Source organism: Trachemys scripta, chromosome 4 (assembly GCF_013100865.1).
Source record: "Trachemys scripta elegans isolate TJP31775 chromosome 4, CAS_Tse_1.0, whole genome shotgun sequence".
In the NCBI taxonomy this organism is placed as follows: Eukaryota; Metazoa; Chordata; order Testudines; family Emydidae; genus Trachemys; species Trachemys scripta.
Window position 1 is genome coordinate 48,784,172 of NC_048301.1, and position 19,260 is coordinate 48,803,431.

Below are 19,260 nucleotides of genomic sequence, written 5' to 3' on the forward strand. Positions count from 1 at the left end.
CCTCAAGAGAAACACAAAGTACAAGAAAATTAGAGAAGTAACGGATGATGGGGCAACAACAGATTCTTTCTGTAAAAACTGAAAGAGAACATCCAACTAAGAATAAGATGGCATACAGAAGAGAGCAGCAGAATATTGTATGCAACTCTGCTAGAATTCATCTAGACCCATGTGACACTGGGTATGTCTACACTGCAAAGAAAAACCTGGCAACGAGTCTTAGAGCCCAGGTCAAGTGATTTGGGCTCACAGGGCTGGTGCAGCAGCACTAAACAAACAAAAGCAGAGTAGAATCATAGAATAGCAGGGTTGGAAGGGACCTCAGGAGGTCATCTAGTCCAACCCCCTGCTCAAAGCAGGACCAATTCCCAACTAAATCATCCCAGCCAGGGCTTTGTCAAGCCTGACCTTAAAAACCTTTAAGGAAGAAGATTCCACCACCTCCCTAGGTAACCCATTCCAGTGCTTCACCACCCTCCTAGTGAAGAAGTTTTTCCTAATATCCAACCTAAACCTCCCTCTCTGCAACTTGAGACCATTACTCCTTGTTCTGTCATCAGGTACCACTGAGAACAGTCTAGATCCATCTTCTTTGGAACCCCCTTTCAGGTAGTTGAAAGCAGCTATCAAATCCCCCCTCATTCTTCTCTTCTGCAGACTAAACAATCCCAGTTCCCTCAGCCTCTCCCCATAAATCATGTGCTCCAGCCCCCTAATCATTTTTGTTGCTCTCCGCTGGACTCTTTCCAATTTTTCCACATCCTTCTTGTAGTGTGGGGCCCAAAACTGGACACAGTACTCCAGATGAGGCCTCACCAATGTCGAATAGAGAGGAATGATCACGTCCCTCGATCTGCTGGCAATGCCCCTACTTATACTGTAGACTGAGCAGGAACATCTACACTGTTGTTTTTAAGCTCCACAGCCCAAGCTCTGCAATCCCAAATCTCCCACAGCAGGTAGGAGCTGCAGGCAGGCCCTCACTGCCTGCAGCAGACGGGAGCTGTGGAGTCGGCAGGGAGACCCTGCAGTTCCTGGCCACTGGGGCTGAATTCATGGAGGTCGGGGGAAGTCACAGATTCAGAGATTTCCATGATCTCCCTGAAAAAATCGTAACCTTAATCATAATGCTTATAAGGAGCCCTTCTAGCCAGACTGCAAACTATACACAACATACAAAAGCGAGGAAATTCTGGAGAACAGGATGAAGCTCTATAAATCACCATAATCATCTAACCAACGAAGACCCAAGGAACTATAAATCTAATCAATCCTTGTCTGCTGTATTCATTTTCAGCACAAGCACAATAAACTTATTATTACACTATATTTCAATCAGGCTAGAATCAACCTCAAACTAACACTCTACATAAATGACTATTGGGAATGACAAATGAGAACTGCTGCTGTGTACTACCAAACCTAACTAGAGAAAACTAGGAATGAAAAAATAAATTTGAGTTAAATTAATACTGTGATTAACACCCTCTCATCCCCCAACACCACTATGTTACAATAAAGCCCCGCCATATTAGCGTTTAAGTTTAAATGCCATTCTTAACTCAGCCCAGAATTTAGGGTCACCTGGAGTTATGAAAGCTCAGTTTCATAGGAGGATATCTTATCAACAGCAACCACCAGTTTCAAAGATGACAGAGAGAGAGAAACAAATGAATTTGTCAACTATTCTGTTTCTTTAGAAAGTTTGAAGAAGGCCTGAATATTTTTTTTTTAATTGTGCTTTTTTTTTTTTTAACAAGTTAGAAAAGAAGATTTTGCCTACTCTGCTTTTCTTGGAAAACCTCTATGGACATATAGAGAACAAGTAGATTTATAAGAATCACAAAAACGCTGGAAATGAAATCTGATTAACAGAAGATAAATAATTTGCATTCTGTTTAAACAGTGGTCCTAATTCTCCAAACTTTTACACTAGTGTAACTCTTTATAGTGGCATAAAATGGCTGCAACAGACAGAAGAATCAAGCACATTTTTGTTTACTCCTGTTTAATTCAAAGGACCGGCAAATACAGTTAGGAAAAAACCTTCAGTCTTAAGAGTTAATACCCTCACTTTGTCAATTAATAACGTATAGAGCTTCCAGTACATATGGATGGGATTGTCTACATAGTAATGGAACCAAAATAACTAAACAGATTTTAATTCACACCTTTAGTTATTTTAGTTCATATTTGTGTGTGGACATACTTGTTTCAGAATATAGAAGTGCTCTATTTCAAAATAACTTAATTCAAAAAAAAAAATCAAAGTTTTTCTAAATAAGGCTCTTAATAGAAAAAGAAAAAAATAGAAATACAGTTCTTTTCAGTATGTAATAAAACTCTTATTCCAGAATCAGAATAAGCCATCTGGTGGTTTATACCAAAATAAATATTCTTGAATAATTATTTAGGAATAGCTATTTAGGTAAATTTCCAAGTGTAGACAAACCCTAACTTATGCTCTTAAGCAGCTTTCAGGTCTTACAAACACTACTGTCAAAGGCAAACCTGTGTCTGTCTGATTATTGTTAGCAAGCCAAAGCCATAAAGTTTTATATAGCAATTGTTTGTTTGTGATTTGTCTAAAGTTTTTCTTTCATATAACTCATTTATTCTCACAGTCTCCTTCAAATACCCTTTCAGATAAAGATAAAGCATACAGCGCATGCTCAGCATACAATATCCTGATTGCACACCACATTCAGTGGTGATATAAGGTACTAAAAAAAGTGTGGTATCCGTAGATGTTTCTTAAGTACATACTGGGATATTTCTGCACAAGCCTTCAGTTAGCAAATGTAAGGCAGCTACTTCAAAAACCTAATACAGTTTTAAAAACAAAAGGGAAACAGGTTTGATGTGCCATATAGAGTGAGGAATTCCCAGCGCAAGATGCACAAACAACATTTTTCAAATGATTTCTTTTAAAAGGAAATGCTGACAGGAGACAAGCAGTGAAGGAACACACAAATTAGGCAAGTAGTTGACAAGTATGTTTGTTAGAAAGAAGAGCCATGTAATACACAGCTTTTAGAAGTATACCATACAATGTTATATTCTATTAGCAACCTGTTAAGTAAGAGCCTTAGGCACAAGTGAAATAACCATCAAAAACTTTTACTATTACTTCAGTTTGCTACTGCTTAAAAAGAAAAGTAGGAGGGAAGGAGTGCCAAAGGAAATGGATACATGTATGCACTTGTGAGCTTGTCTGTTTGTAACTTTGGTGTCAACAGAGTGGAAGCTGTACAAGGCAGTACCATATTATTTCCCTTAGATATCAACATATTTTCCTGATAGCCGCAAAAGTATTGGAACAACTTATCTAATTAAGCTAACAATCGCCATTGACATGACATTACTGTATCTTCCTGGAAACATAATTTAAGACTCCACTCTCTCTTTCTTCCACCAAATACTAACAGAGATATGTAATCTATCACTGAAATCAGCCTCTGTACCAGATGACTGGAGGATAGCTAATGTAATGCCGCTTTTTAAAGAAGGCTCCAGAGGCAATCCTGGCAATTACAGGCCAGTCAACTTAACTTCAATATCAGGCAAATTGGTTGAAATTATACTAAAAAAACAGAATTGTCAGAACCAGATGACCATGATTTGTTGGGGAAGAGTCAACACGACATTTCTAAAGGGAACTCATGCCTCACCAATCTATCAGAATTCTTTGAGGGAATCAACAAGCATGTGGACAAGGATGATCCAGTTGATATAGTATACTTTGACTTTCAGAAAGCCCCTCCATATAACAGAAGAACCAGGTGTTACCCAATGACATTAATAGGCAGTAGGTTTAAAACAAACATAGGAAGTATTTATTCACACAATGCAGAGTCAACCTATGGATCTCATTACCAGTGGATGTTCGAAGGCCAAAAGTATAACTGGGTTCAAAAATGAATTAGATACGTTCATGGAGAATAGGTTCATCAATGGCTATTAGCCAAGATGATCAGGGATGCCATGCCATGCCATGCACTGGGTCTCCCTAAAACGCTGACTGCCAGAAGCTGAGACTGGATGATGGCAGATGGATCACTCGATAAATTGCCCTGTTCTGTTCATTCCCTCTGAAGCATTTGGCACCGGCACTGTCTGAAGATAGAATACTGAACTAACTGAACCATTGGTCTGACTCAGTACGGCCACTCTTATGTTATGTTTTAAATTTCTGTCATTCATTCTGTTCACTGCTGACAGTGGTCTCTGTCAAAGCATATTAGATGGACAAACCTACAACAACTCATTCAAGGCCTGATCCTGTAGGGAATGCCTTTGCCTTTTGAAAGGCAGCATCTTTAACTCCCACTGTGGTCAATGAGATTTGTGGACACTTAGTATGTCACAGAGTTGAGCCATACGAGTTCGAATCTCCAGCTAAAATTCTTATTCAGAACACCAGAGAAAGGAGGATCCATTAGTGTGTTAAAGCACGGTGTAGTTTGCCTGATTAAGCTTTGTACATTAAGAAGATTGCTTGACTTACAACTAAAATAAAAAACAATTATCAAGACAAACTTTTTATAACTCTATTAGCATTCATAAGCCACAATGAAAAGTGACAGGGAATATATTTTCTAATATTAACTCTACCTCCATCAATTTACAATGCAATTGCTTTTTCCCAGAACATTGATTTGTTCAACTTCTCTATCTTTCTAAGTCTGTAACTTAAAAAAAAAAAAAAAAATACTGTGTCACTGCTGACATTTTAAAGATTGTTTGTACTTTTCATCAGCATTCAGAGAATATTTTCATATTATGTTTCTATACATTTCTAGTATTTTCAACTGTCATTTTCTAAAATATTTTTCTATTGCTATGAAGAATTAAACATATTGAAATCTTTGAAAGAGTCACAGTAAAAGTGTACCTGTAACGGGAATATTTTGTGAGATTGATAACTGTACATCTCCTGTTCCAGGTGGCATGTCAATTACTAAGTAGTCCAGTTGACCCCAGTCTACCTAAAAAAGATTTAAATGCATTTAAAAAAAAAAGAGAGTTGCACCTTCTGGGAAACACAGCCTGAAATTAAACTTGGTACCATGTATAATAAATGCACCATTGGCACACCTAAGGAGACTGATATTATAAATCCCTTATAGTCTTGCTTTTAGCAAGCAATCAAGACAGATTTTCTAAACACATTGCAAATTAAGCATAGCTTTGCCCTTCTTATGAAGGATGATGGTCTTTGACATTTTCCCCACAAAATGTAATCACAATCTCATTATTCTAAGTTGTTTATGTCAGAAATGCTGAATCATGTAACAGAGGTCATAAGAAAGTGTTATATAGATCTCAAGTCAAACTACTACTTCTTGTAACAGTATTCCTTAGCAATTGTTTTCATTAATTTTTAAAACAATTTTGCTCACTGTTTATAACAGGGATCGGCAACCTCTGGCACGCAACTCGGGCCGGGCCAGTTTATTTACCTGCCGCGTCCGCAGGTTCGGCCGATCGTGGCTCCCACAGGCCACGGTTTGCCGCTCCAGGCCAATGGGGGTGTGGGAAGTGGCGCGGGCCAAGGGATGTGCTGGCTGCATCTTCCCGCTGCCCCCATTGGCCTGGAGTGGTGAACCGCGGCCAGTGGGAGCCGCAATCGGCCGAACCTGAGGACGTGGCAGGTAAACAAACTGGCCCACCCCGCCAGGGTGCTTACCCTGGCGAGCCGCATGCCAGAGGTTGCCGACCCCTGGTTTATAACTTCTTAGATGCTTGAAACTGTATAAACTGCCTTACCAAATTTTTTTTCTAGTTTGGTATTGCGGTGTTACTCAGGAATGGAGAGCTATCAAGACTGGCTTTTTATTAGGCAAAAAATAGCAGTGAAGTATTGGGTTAAACAAAATCAAAGGAGATAATTATATAGATTTAGCATGTTCATAAGACACAGAAAGAATATATAGGTTAGATTTGGTGCCTAACAATCAGCAAAGCTTCCTGTTAAAAATACTGGGGCTAAATCTGGGGGTGCTGTGATTATTTTGTGCTATTTTGTATGCTGTAAAGCAAGCATATAGTTTGCTTAAACATTTCCCAAGGAGATTTCCATGCATCATGAGGCTCCTAGTTCAATGAAGAGATGGTATTAAGTAGAACTAGTGTGATCTAACTACCACTGGGGCTTTCCTCTTTCCGGCACCGAGGCTTTTGAGAGTACAACTGGATGAAAAAAAGGGGGGGGAGGGAGAGGCCGTGTTTCTGATAACAAACACATTGGTCATGGGGTGACCTTTTGGTGCATTCTGACTTACACCTACATGTGTAAGATAGAGCTTTCGACTGCTCTAATTTAGGAGAACACCTAGCAAGTAATGGGATTTGGTTAGACTTTTTATTTTATATACTGAATCATATCAGTAGCATGATATAAAATGCAAACACCTGTCAAATTACTATTTCTTGTTGTTTAGTACTGTTCTTTATCAGCAGTGCGTGCATTACTCTGTTTTCAATATGTCCTCGTATAGATAATCATCTTGTGAGGACAATATACTTATCCCAGCAACTGAGTTATTGCTGCAGGCAGATCAGGACTGGAGCTATGATCTGTGGTCTTGAGCCAGCTTGGGGCTTTCACAAAGATTTTTTCTCTCCTTGATAGGAGGCGCTGCAGCAGCAGAATTCTTTATTTCCAGTGTAACCCACATTCCCTTTGGCCATGGGGGGATGCCCCATTAATGGGGGAGAGGAGGAGAGAAACTAAGAGGTCAGTAATTGGCCACAATCAATTTTTGTTTTATTCTTACATTAAAAGTTTGTGAAAAACTGTTTGTAATTTGTGATAAGTGTTTTTGGGTAAAGTGGAATCCTGGTACATGGTATCCTGATCTTCAAACCCCAAAAAACTGCTCAAATTAGCAGCTGGATTATAATTAAGTACAGATGAGGTGCAAATTAACAAAATTGAAGCTAACCTCACTTAGTGCTGCTTTAACTTACCTCCCTCTGCTGCCCTTCCACAGTTTTCAGTATGTATCATCAGATCAAGTTACAGGAAAGAAAAAACAGTTACTGTACTGTAACTGTTGTTCTTCAAGATGTGATGTAGATGTGTATTCCACATGGTGTGTGAGCTCCCAGCACACCAAAGCCAAAGAACTTTGCCTAACAGGGCCCATAGGAGCAGTGCTTGTGCCCTGCACAAGCCCTAGCCCCTCCTCTGGCTGTGTAAAGGCTGAGCCACCCCGAACCTCCTCAATTCCTTCGCATGGAATGTTGAGAGTACAGGCTCTGATGCAGAGGTAACAGAGGTTGAGTTGTGGAATATGTTTGCATCACATCTCCAAGAACAGTTACAGTACAAGTAAGTAGCCGTCTTTTCTTCTTCAAGTAGATGCAGCCTTGTATTCCACATAGGTCACTCACAAGCATTACTCACAGGAGGTGTGGCTCATACTCTATTTAAACAAAGACTGCTGGATTACCTTCCCAAAGTATCTGATCTGGATGCACTGCAATGGCATAGTGGTGTGTAAACATATGAATATAGGACAAAACAGCAGCAAATGTCCAATATAGGAATGTCACTTAGAAATGCCATCAGCATTGTCTCAGTCCTTGTGGAATGAACTTGCACCTTTTGGGAGGCACAGTCTGAGCTACTTTGTATGCTGTCATGATACAGGACGTTATCTACCTAGAGATAGTCTGTGGTGAGACTACTTGCATATAAAACAAACAGATGGGATTAAGAACGGAAAGGTTTAGTCCTATCCAGGTAAAAAGCTAAACTCTGCCAGACAGCCAATGTGTCAGGACGCTATTCATCTGAGGTTGAATGTGGTTTGCCAGTGTAAACCACATTCTGGTAGAAATAGAACTTGTTTCAAGTGAAACTGAGAAACCACTTTAGAAAAAAAACTTAGGGTGCAGCCGCAAGGTTACTTTGTCTTCGTAAAATTGCATATAAGGAGGATCTGTCATCAAAGCTTGCAACTAACACACTCTCCTTGCAGATGTTATCAGCGAAAGAGAGATAGGAAAGGAAGAAAGAAGAAGTTGCCAGAGGCTTTAATGGAGATCCCATAATGGCTGCTAAGACAGCATTAAAGTCCCACAAAGAAACTGGTTCTTTAACCGGTGGGTGAAGACAAGTGACTCCTTTCAAGAACCTCACTACCATGGAGCTCAAAAATACCCAATTCCCATGTATGGGTGGATGAAATGTCAAAATCGCTGCCAGGTGCATTCTCAATTAACTAAATGCACAACCAGACAACTGAAGGTGTAGCAGGTACTCCCAAGATGTCCTGGATACAAGCTATGTTCTGTAGAATTCCCTGGGCTAACAATCACATCGAGAACTGCTTCCACTTGGCCAAATAGGCCACTGTGGTGGAAGGTTTTCTACTGTTAAGCAAGATTTGCCAGACTGCCTTCAAACACTATTGCTCCTCCTCATCTAACCTGGTCGGTTCACATAATACATCACAATGGTACTGTCAGTAAGGATGTGCACTGATGAGTCCCTGATGATCTCAAAGGGCGTGACAGACATTGTAGATGGCACAAAGCTTCAGGATATTGATGTTCAGAGAAGCTTCGTGTTCCAATCACAGGCCTTGACCTTTCAGTAATCCCAGATGTGCCATCCAACCTATTAAAGAGGTATCAGTGACAATAGTCCTGGTCAGTGGAAACCGAGCAAAGAGAACACCCAAACACATATTGCCCTGAGCCACCCACTACCATAAGGAGCTAGGATCAGCAGAGGAAGTTGGACCATTCTGTCCAAGTGGTGACTGTTCAGATGATAGACTGACTTTAACCGTATATGAAGGAGGATGAAGGTACAACCTGGCATACTGGACTACCAGTTTCCATGCAGCCATATGACCTAGCAACCTCAAGCATGCTCAGCTGTGGCTGAGGGTAGAGACTGCAGTTCCAGACATAGGTGACAAATTGCGTGGAATCTCTCAGTCAGCAGAAACACTCTCAAACTCAGAGTCTATCAGGGCCCCAATGAACTTGATGCTTTGAGTTGGAACCAATGCTGACTTCCTGATGTTTAGGATGAGACCTAGGCTATCAAATAAGTGTAGTGTGAACTGAACATGAGAGAGGACTTCTTCTCTGGACTTGCCCATCAGTAACCAATCATCCAGACACAGGAAGATATGAATTTCCCTATTCCTGAGTTACACTCTCACCACAATCATGCATTTCATAAAATCCCAGGCAGTGGAAAACAGACCAAAAGGGAACATTGTGTACTGATAGTGCTGGTCTTCCACAACAAACCGGAGAAACCTCCTGTGGCTTGGGAGAATTGCTACATGGAAATAATCGCCTTAACTATCCATGGCAGCAAACCAGTCATTGTGATTTAATGTGAAGAGAATATTTGCAAGTGTGACCATACAAAATCTCACTTATCTGATGTATTTGTTGAGGTTGCAAACATCAGGAGGGTTGAGACCTGTCCTCTTGGGCTTGTGAACCAAGAAATACAAGGAGTAGAATCCCTGTCCCTAATGCTGTAGGGGAGCCTCCTCTATAGCCCCCAAAGCCAGTAGAGACTGAACCTGCTCGAGGAGCAGTGTATGTGTGTGTGGGAGCATAATAAGGAGACATGAGGAAAGACTAAGAGAATGTTCCATTGTTTGTGTTGCACTCCACAGATTTGAATTCCAGCATTTATCTACGTGCACTCTAACTGTCTTGACTGTATGAGATATAGCTATATTGAATGATGGAGGGATGGGTTGATGTAGCTTGACAGAGCTGTTACTGGAATATGACAAAGGAGGTTTTCTGGCATAGCTATATTGACAAACCTTCCTAGTATAGATATAGATTATACCTGTTTAAACATGCTTCTGCAGGTATAGCTTCCACCAGTTTCCTGAGATACATAAACTATACTGGCAAGAACACTTTATGCTGATATAAACTGTGTCTATACTGGGGCTTTGTCAGTTAAAAAAAGACCATATCCCTAACTGACATAACTAAATGCAGATCAGGCCTAACTACAGATAATACTTCCTTTGTTTAATAAATCAGCTAGTTAAATAAACCTACATTAATGTGGGGTTACGGTTTAAAAAAAGTTTATCACAGCATGTTTTGGATTTAAAACTAATACAAAATAAAATGCTGGTTTTGTGTATTTTAATTAAATTCCAATTTCCAATTAAATAGAACTGGACACAAATCACAAATAAAAAAAAGTACTCTGTAAATAAGAATTGAATCATTCACCATTTTCTAATACATTAAAAATGTAAAAATTAAGAATCTGAATATATGTAATTGCTATATAATTGCTTAAATAAAAGTGTACAGATATAGAGTATCATCCTGGTTATCAAAAAGAAGTACCAATTTAGTGTAAAGACTATCTTTAGTTGCAAATTAACATGTTTTAATGGTTACCAACCAATAAGAATCAAGCTTTCTTTACAAAAAACCTAACAAGTACAAATGCAAAACAAGATTAGAATTACTTAAATCAAAGTTTCCTGCTTCATGATTTAAACCATGATCGAAATCAGTGATTTAAAATGCTTGAATATGAATCAACCCACCCTGATGCAGAGGAGCACAAGAGTGTCTTCTTCCCATGGCGAGTGTCAGTAGTCTGATGGAATATGTGACAGTGGTCTCCAGGACTTAGGCCAAGTCTATGCTACAAACTTTTGCCAGCATAGTTATTTTAGCCAGAGTTGAGATAAAGTGTGACTCCCCCTGGCTGACATAGCTGTGCCGGCAAAGGCTCCTAGCATAGACACAGTTATACCAACATTACTGTGTTTTTGCCAGTATAGTTTATTTTACTTGCGGAAAGGCTGGAATAAGCTATATCAGCAAAAGTGCAGCTTTGCCAGTATAAATTCCATCCACACTGGGATCACTCCTACCTAGTGTAGTCCTCACCTTAGTGTGGGGGGGGGAGGGGTGTAAATGAAGGCAATGTCTCAAACAGAATCCTCTAGACAAGGGTGAAGGTGTGGTAACATTTAGCAAATCTGGGGTGGTTTGTGTGGAACAGATTCAGTGTTTGAGACTAGGCCAAGTGGTAGGTAGCTCCTGGTTTTGCTACAGAATCATAGAAGATTAGGATAAGAAGAGACTTCAGGAGATCATCTAGTCCAACCCCCTGCTCAAAGCAGAACCAACCCCAATTAAATCATTCCAGCCAGGGCTTTGTCAAGCTGGACTTTAAAAACCTCTAAGGATGGAGATTCCACCACCTCCCTAGGTAATCCATTCCAATGCTTCACCACCCTCCTAGTGAAAAAGTTATTCCTAATATCCAACCTAGACCTCCCCACTGCAAATTGAGACCATTGCTCCTTCTTCTGTCATCTGCCCCCCACTGAGATTAGCCTGGCTCCATGCTCTTTGGAACCCCCCTTCAGATAGCTGAAGGCTGCTATCAAATACCCCTCACTCTTCTCTTCTACAGACTAAATAAGCCCAGTTCCCTCAGCCTCTCCTCATAAATCACGTTGCCCTCCACTGGACTCTCTCCAATTTGTCCACATCTTTCTACAGCAGCTGGCCCAAAACTGGATGCAATACTCCAGATGTGGCCTCACCAGTGTCGCATAGAGGGGAATCAATCACTTCCCTCGATCTGCTGGCAATGCTCCTACTAATGCAGCCCAATATGCCATTAGCCTTCTTGGCAACAAGAGCACACTGTTGACTCATATCCAGCTTCTAATCCACTATAATCCCCAGATCCTTTTCTGCAGAACTGCCGTTTAGCACTGCCTTAGCAGTACATGGGATTCTTCCGTCCTAAGTGCAGGACTCTTCACTTGTCTTTGTTGAACCTCATCCATTTTCTTTTGGTCCAATCCTCCAATTTGTCTAGGTCACTCTGGACCCTATACCTACCCTCCAGCATATCTACCTCTCCCCCGGGAGAGCTTAGTGTCATCCGCAAACTTGCTGAGGGTGCAATCCATCCCATCATCCAGATCATTAATGAAGATGTTGAACAAAACCAGCCCCAGGACTGACCACTGGTGCACCCCATTCATCCAGTCCATACTTTGTTAACTTGCTGGCAAGAATACTGTGGGAGACCGTATCAAAAGCTTTGCTTAAGTCAAGGTATATCACGTTCACCACTTTTTCCTTATCCACAGAGCCAATTATCTCATCATAGAAGGCAATCAGGTTGGTCAGGCATGACTTGCCCTTGGTGAATCCATGTTGACTGTTCCTGATCATCTTCCTCTCCTCCAAGTGCTTCAAAATGGAGACCTAAACTCAAGTTTTGCCTTAGCAAAGAAAAGATGTTAGATTGTGTCCTACCATGCTCATGTGCTCTGTTTCCACTGTCCTGTAAGGGCAGAGTACTAGTATGGGTGTTAGTGGCACGTTGGGGCATTGCTCAAAGAGGGTAGGTTAAAACTGAGTTGCAGAAGTGGCATGTACCTTAACTTTGTATTTCCTGGTACACATCAAGGCAGAGCAAGGGGCTCGGATACTGTCCCCAAAGATTCCAGCACACACACAGGGGGTGGGGAGAGGGACACAGATCCCCCCCAAAGGACAAAGCCTCCTAATCCTGGCTCACGTGGGGGTCAGGGAGAGTGGCTCAGGCCCTCCAAGAGAGGCATAGCCCCCCAGATGTGGGCACACATGAGAGGGGATAATGTGGACCTGACAGACTCCCCCACCCCTAATCTCCCCTACTCCTCCTGCCACCTTCCCCATTTTCCGTCCATCCACTCTCCCTAATTCCACTGGCCTGAGCGCCCCCACAACTCCTCTCTTCTATCATCCACCCCCATTTATCTGCCTTCCCCTATTCCTACCCACTTCCGTCCCCCACCCCTTTTCCCCACCCTGCAATCTTCCAAACCCCACACCTCTAGCACTGTTTCCACATACACCTACATTCCTCCTTTCCACTCCAATCTCCTATACTCCCTACCTCTGCACCAAAAATGTTAAGAACATAAGAACGGCCATACTGGGTCAGACCAAAGGTCCATCTAGCCCAGTATCCTGTCTTCTGACATTGGCCAATGCCAGGTGCCCCAGAGGGAATGAACAGAACAGGTAATCATCAAGTGATCCATTCCTTGTTGCCCATTCCCAGCTTCTGGACAACAGAGGAATCTAAAGATGTTCTGAGCACCTCATGTTAGGAGACTGTATATCATAAAACCTTTGACTTTACACATATTCAGTTCCATTGTTCTGGAAACACAATTACATTATCCTGTCTTTTGTTTTCCCTCCAGTTAATCAATGCTAATTGATTAATCAATGCTGGCACTCTCCTGTAATATTTCCCCAGGTGGAAAAGTGGCAACATGCCCAGTAATCGTTCTCACATATCTGCACAAAGGATGTATAATTTATTATCTTTCAGAAAATAGTTAGAACCTCTTCTAAATTAGCTGTACAAATTAGTAGGGCAAAGTTCCCAGAACAGAAGTGGATGGATGGTAGCAGCATGCCTACATATTATTATCAGATTTCTGCTAGGGATGCATGGGTGTAGCTCAAGCCCAATGACTACAGCATGTCCCCTTGAACTATCCACCTACTGTGCCCGGAAACCCTCCATGCACACTTTAATCCCTTTTTGGCTCATGAGTTTTGCCATATGCCATTCTTGACATCCAAACTCTTAAGGTCAACAACTTTTTCAATACTGCTTCCCCAAAAGGGCCTCAGGTTCCTGTCACGCCATAACTGAGATAAATGTTGAGTGACTTTGATCAGTTGGGGGATGATCTGAGCAGATTCACAGCCCCAGCTGTGTACAAAAAAAGTTGTAAGAACCAGATGATTTTGTAAAATGGTGGGAGAGGGGGGCTTCAGAGGGCTACATCTTGGGAACATCTTTCTGAAAAGAACCACTACCACTGCCCAGCACCCCATGAAAAACAGAAAATTTCATGCCACCCAAGTAAGAATGTGTTCCACCTTAACTGTACAAATAAATATAGTAATGAAAGATGGCAACATGCCTTTGTGGGTAGAATCTTGGTAGAAGATTTTAGTGAATTCCAGTTATTTTAGATAAAATGTTAAGATATCTCAACCCCATAGAAAAACACTATTTGAGCCTCTGAGATTAGAGATGGAGAACAAAAGTAAGCATTGTACACAGATGACATTTTATCTTGGAAGTCTCCCATTTTGTGTTTTTAACATCTAAATCCTGCTTTCTTTTAAAACCAGAAAAGATTAAGCACTCTCAAGCACCTACACATTGGTTGGCCTTTCAGAATTTGTGTCATATTAAATTAATATTTAAGTCATTGTAAAGACAAACTGAAAGGTAAAGGAGGTCCATTGTTAAAAGAAAAGGAGATTAAGCAGTTCACAACATGAGTAAAAAGATTCAAACCCTTTAGCCAGACACCTTAGGGCAGTTTTTAATACTACCATTCTGCATGCCTAAAATATTTCTTTTGAATGGCATATTCCTGAAGCACATACATTTTCGTACACAGATATAACTATTATGGGTGAAAAAACGGGTTTTCACAAAGTTTTTGATTTGCTTAGGCAAACCCCTATTGTAGATTGGTAGGAATCCTAATATGATAATTAACTTTTGAGGCAGGGTCACAGATCCTTATACTATTAAGAGAAGCAAACTATTTAAAAGTCTTTGGAAATTCACCTTAAACTTCTGATTATGCCACAATGCGGTGAACAAAGAAGCAGTAGCATTGCATCAAATAGTAGTCATATCAAGTCTACCCCAGCCAATACAATGTTCTTGAATGCCCCCTTCAGATCATAGATGATACAGGAAACCAGAAGCAGGAAGGAGATGTTCTTACAGTTTTGGCAGTCAACTTCACTTTGGGAAGTTTTCTACCTTTCGTAAACCTCTTGATTCTCATGGTTCACAACACAAGCAGAGAATGACCTTGTATTCACACTTAGGTTATTTATCATACATATTTTAATCAAACCACAGTTGAGGTTATTTGCAGCCATACAGCCCCTTGACAAGACTCATAAGCTATCCAGGGTCAGGGCTGATATGTATTTGTATGCTAAAGCTCTATAGAAAACCCAAGTGCTGCAGAACTGAAGTGAATGATTCAGTAGATGGTACACCTCTCTTTGTAGCATTACTGAAGTTGTGCCTCAGCGGTTCAGGTTGCCACTCTGCTACTGAAAGTGACACATGCAAATGAAATCTTTACAACTTGTGGCCATTAAGAAAATTCTAATAATTTTTGCAAGAGCAGCTGTTTGTAAATCAGGCCATATTCCAACTTGGGCAATCATTCTTTCTATCTCCTTAAAATTCCTCCTGTAGATTAAATTAGCCAATTTATTCTTCACTTCCTCTCTGCACCAGGATGAAACACTCCCCCTTGTGGTGTGGCATGGAACTGCAGTCAACCTGTCTTAGCTTTCCTCCTGGTTTTACACTGATTCTCTTGGCCTTCGGCTTAGTTCGATTGCTGAGGTAACTTGGCCCTCCAGCTAAGTAACAAAAGTCTACCCCTTCTGGGGTAATCAAAGTCCAAAGGAAAATGCCAATCTTCTGTCCCAGACCTGTGCTGGGCATACAACAGTCTTCGGTCCTTCTCTTCATTGGCTCAAAACTTGCATATCTTCTGGGCTCTGATTAGTTCCTTCGTCTTCTGCTTAACTGCCGGGGTTGTTGCACCCTCTACCAGGTTGGTAGCATACGGGGAACCCACACATGCTCTACTATGCATTCCTGGCCCTAGGAACCCTAAATAGTTGGGCTGTCTGACCCAGGTAGCCACAAACTGCTCTGCTTCTCCTTCCCAAGGCCTCTTCCTATACCTGCTGTCCCCCTTCCTGAGATCAAACTCCTTCACTCTTGGAACAGGGGATTACAGCCCTCCTTTCTTGGGGATGTGCTTCCCTTCTGGCACACTTCCCCCAGCTTTCCCTTGAAACAGCATTTCATAGCCCATTTTTCTGAGTCTGTGTGGCAGTATGAATGAGCTTTTCTTCTCATCCTCATCAGGGTTCAGGTTCAGCACCAGTGAACCTCCATCCGAATCACTCCAGACTACGTGCCCTTCACTAAGCTCCATGCAATTTTTCTACCTTCTGAGCATCAGTCACCTGACTAGAACACCTGAACCCATTCCCAGCTTGAATGCTGATACTGCCATGGGACACTTATTCTTGAAACAGGAGTTGGCTGGTCTCGAGGCCCCAATATCCTTAAAGTGAACAGAGACCATCCTGTTACACTCTCTTAAAAACTGTTGGTTGTGTTGATAGCACAAAATGGTTGCTGCTCTTCTGTCAGCTGACTGGGATGAGGACGGTCTAGTCTAGTGGCCAGAGCAGGTAGCAGGGCTACTGGCCAGGGTCAGAGCTGTGGTGTTGCATCGGGAGCCAAAGCCAACAGTCAAAACCAGATGGCAGAAACTGGGTACCAGAGCCAAGGGTCAAGCTGGTGTCCATAGTCAGGAGACAGAGATAAGGGTCAAAAACAGAGGTCAGGAACGGGAGATTGAGCTGGGGGTTAAACCGGAGTCTGTAGTCAGAACCAGAGCCATATGTCAAACTGGAGGGTCAGCAACTGGAGTGAGCAGTGTATCAGGCAAGGAGAGGTTCAAGGCAGAGGCAGGACACAAGACAGGCTGGATGCAAGACGGGAGCAGCAGAAACAAGGTAACATGGTAGCAGGCACAGTGGTGAGCATGAGCATTGAGAAGCCATGGAGCTGTGCTGGTTTAAGAGCCAGCCTGCTGGCCCCTCTGCAGGCAATCAAGTTGCATGGTTAATCAGGAGCTGTACTGGTAAGGCTGCCCAGGGACTAGCTCTGCTACAAGCCCTGATTCCTGACACCTTCTACCCACAGACAGCTACATTCCAGCAATGGATAAATACAGATTTTGCCACTGTATCTGGATCACTTAGGATGAAAAAAGACTTCTACATGATAATTATTATTATATAAACACACATAAGTACTAATTGACAAATTCTCTACAAAAAAAAGAGTGTGTGTGTGGGGGGGGAATCTAGACACTAAACCTCACCTTTTCAAGCCTCCTTAATAAGTGACGAGCTCTATCACCAAAAGAACATTTGACAACATTTTCTGAATTGTCCTGAAGTAATTCCCGGTTGGGTGAAAGTAAGTTTTTTTCATACAGAAGTTCATAATGGAATCCCTGACACTTTCTCAAACATCATTGCTAGGCAACAGTAAAATACACTGTTAACACATATTGCAATTAAATTATTATGCTGGATTTAATTTGACAATTAAACAAGCTTCTCTCACATTTTTCTTCTGAAATCACATAACAAACAAATTACATGCATTATATGAACAGTGCCCAATTATGGTTCTCATGAGCCTGAGGGCATGGCTACACTTGCAGATGAAGTGCGCTGGGAGTTAAACCAGCCTTCGGAAACTGCAGCAGAGAAAACACTGCTGAGTGTTTAAACTGTCAGCTGGAAGCGCACTGGCGTGGCTATATTAGCAGCTCTTGCAACACCACAAAGAGCAGTGCATTGTGGTAGCTATCCAAGCGTTCAAGTGGCTGCAACATGCTTTTCAAATGTGGGGGGTGGGTGGAGTGTGACAAGGAGTGTGTTGTGTGTATGTGGGGGGAGAGAGAGTGGGTTTTTGGGGTGCTGAGAGTGTGTCAACATGCTGTCTTGTAAGTTCAGACCTCCCTCTCCCCCGCCTCTCTCTCACACACTCACAGCAAGCAGCATTCCACACTAATGGCTTGCTTTGTCCCAGAGCAGATAAGCATGCTGGCTGTCAGAAACGGAGCTTTGAAAGGGGATATCCGCATTCCTACAGCCGATTCCAAAACAATGACAAGAGTGGCCGCTTGACTTAAGGGGGATTATGGGACGTTTCCGGAGGCCGATGAAAGCACAGTAATGTAACACCTCATTCAACTGACGCTGGAGCATTTCAGCCGAGGTGCAACAAGAATTATGCTTCTCGTGGAGGTGGATTACCAGGAGCACTCCAGCTGCAGAGTCCAGGTGCTCTAAGTGCCTTGCCAGTGTGGACGGGTCGGGAGTTAGGGCGCCTGGGGCTGCTTTAATGTGCTCTAACTGGCAAGTGTAGCCATGCCCTGAGCACACTGGGAAGGGGAGGAGATATACTGTTCCAGTATTATGCCCTGCAGGTGTGTGGATGACATTGGGAGGGCAACCTCTTATTGCACCTGTTCAAGAGGTGCAGCCAGTATCCCCTCTAGTGGAGCTGTCCTCGTGTGCAAGGGCCACAGCCCTGGCCATGCTATTGCTGCTACTGACAGTGCTAGTCAGTCCCCCTTCATGCTCACCACTAAGAGCTTAGAAGGGAATTAAAGCAAAACAAAATGAGGTGCAAATGCCAAAAAGCTATGGATGGTGAGAAGTGGGGAAGAAATGAGAAACCTTAGTTCTGTAGAATTTTATTCTGCTCAAATTCTCAGAAACCTCTCCTTTTCCAACGTGGGGTTGGGGTAGATCTAGGATCTGTAGGACTAAGAACTGCAGGGATAGGTATCATAACTGAGCATAAAACTAGGCACCTAGGGTTTGGAGGTTCACGCCCTCACATCTATTCCCCCCCATTCTGGACCCTTGGGGGGCATGGATGAGCATTCATATCGTACTCCTCGTCAGTACATGGCCCAGGCCAGGGAATTTAATAATTCAACCAGCAGATTAAATTCAGCGATGAATCCTAGTCACGTGCCACCTGAGGCATGTTGTACATATGCCAAGAAGATTCTGGACCCTGTGACCTAAGGAACTTCTAGATGTCAACTGACATAGCACACAGGGGGTGTAAAGGGTTTTACAGGGATCTTCTGGGTCTGATATCTACATAACAGTTTACCAAAGGATAGCATGTGAGATCTCTATCAAGAGCCAATAGTTCACTGGTTGTCACAATTATAGCAAGATGTTTGTTAGTGAAATAGTTTAAGAGATATGTAAAAATGTAAAATATTAGGTTCCAAAACTGGTAAAGTAAAGCTTGTCATCTGATTTGAGGTGAGCCTCAAGGCTAACTCCATCAGCCAGGGCCGGCTCTGGCTTTTTTGGCCGCCCCAAGCAAAAAAAAACAAACACAGTGATCTGTGCGTACGTCGCCTGCCGGGAGGGCTCTGCTCCAGTCAGCGGGGAGGGAAGGACGAGGACTGCCCTGCCGGGTTTGCTGCAGGGGGCGCCCGTCCTCCACACCACCACCCTCTACAGGAGCAGAGCAAAACAAAAAGCGGCGGTGCTGCCCTAGGATTGGTTGGAATGCCACTTCGTTCAATCTGC

At 42.3% G+C, this 19,260-nt stretch overlaps 1 protein-coding gene across 5 annotated transcripts in view; it reads right to left on the reverse strand.

Annotated features, from left to right (window-relative positions):
- The window catches only part of NUBPL (nucleotide binding protein like), a 148,291-nt gene that overhangs the window by 56,442 nt on the left and 72,589 nt on the right, over positions 1-19,260 (reverse strand). For all 5 annotated transcript variants that reach the window (XM_034768689.1, XM_034768688.1, XM_034768690.1 and 2 more), the window contains one exon: positions 4,895-4,988. In XM_034768689.1, the coding sequence (XP_034624580.1) occupies positions 4,895-4,988 (94 nt within the window). The remainder of the gene's footprint in view (positions 1-4,894; positions 4,989-19,260) is intronic.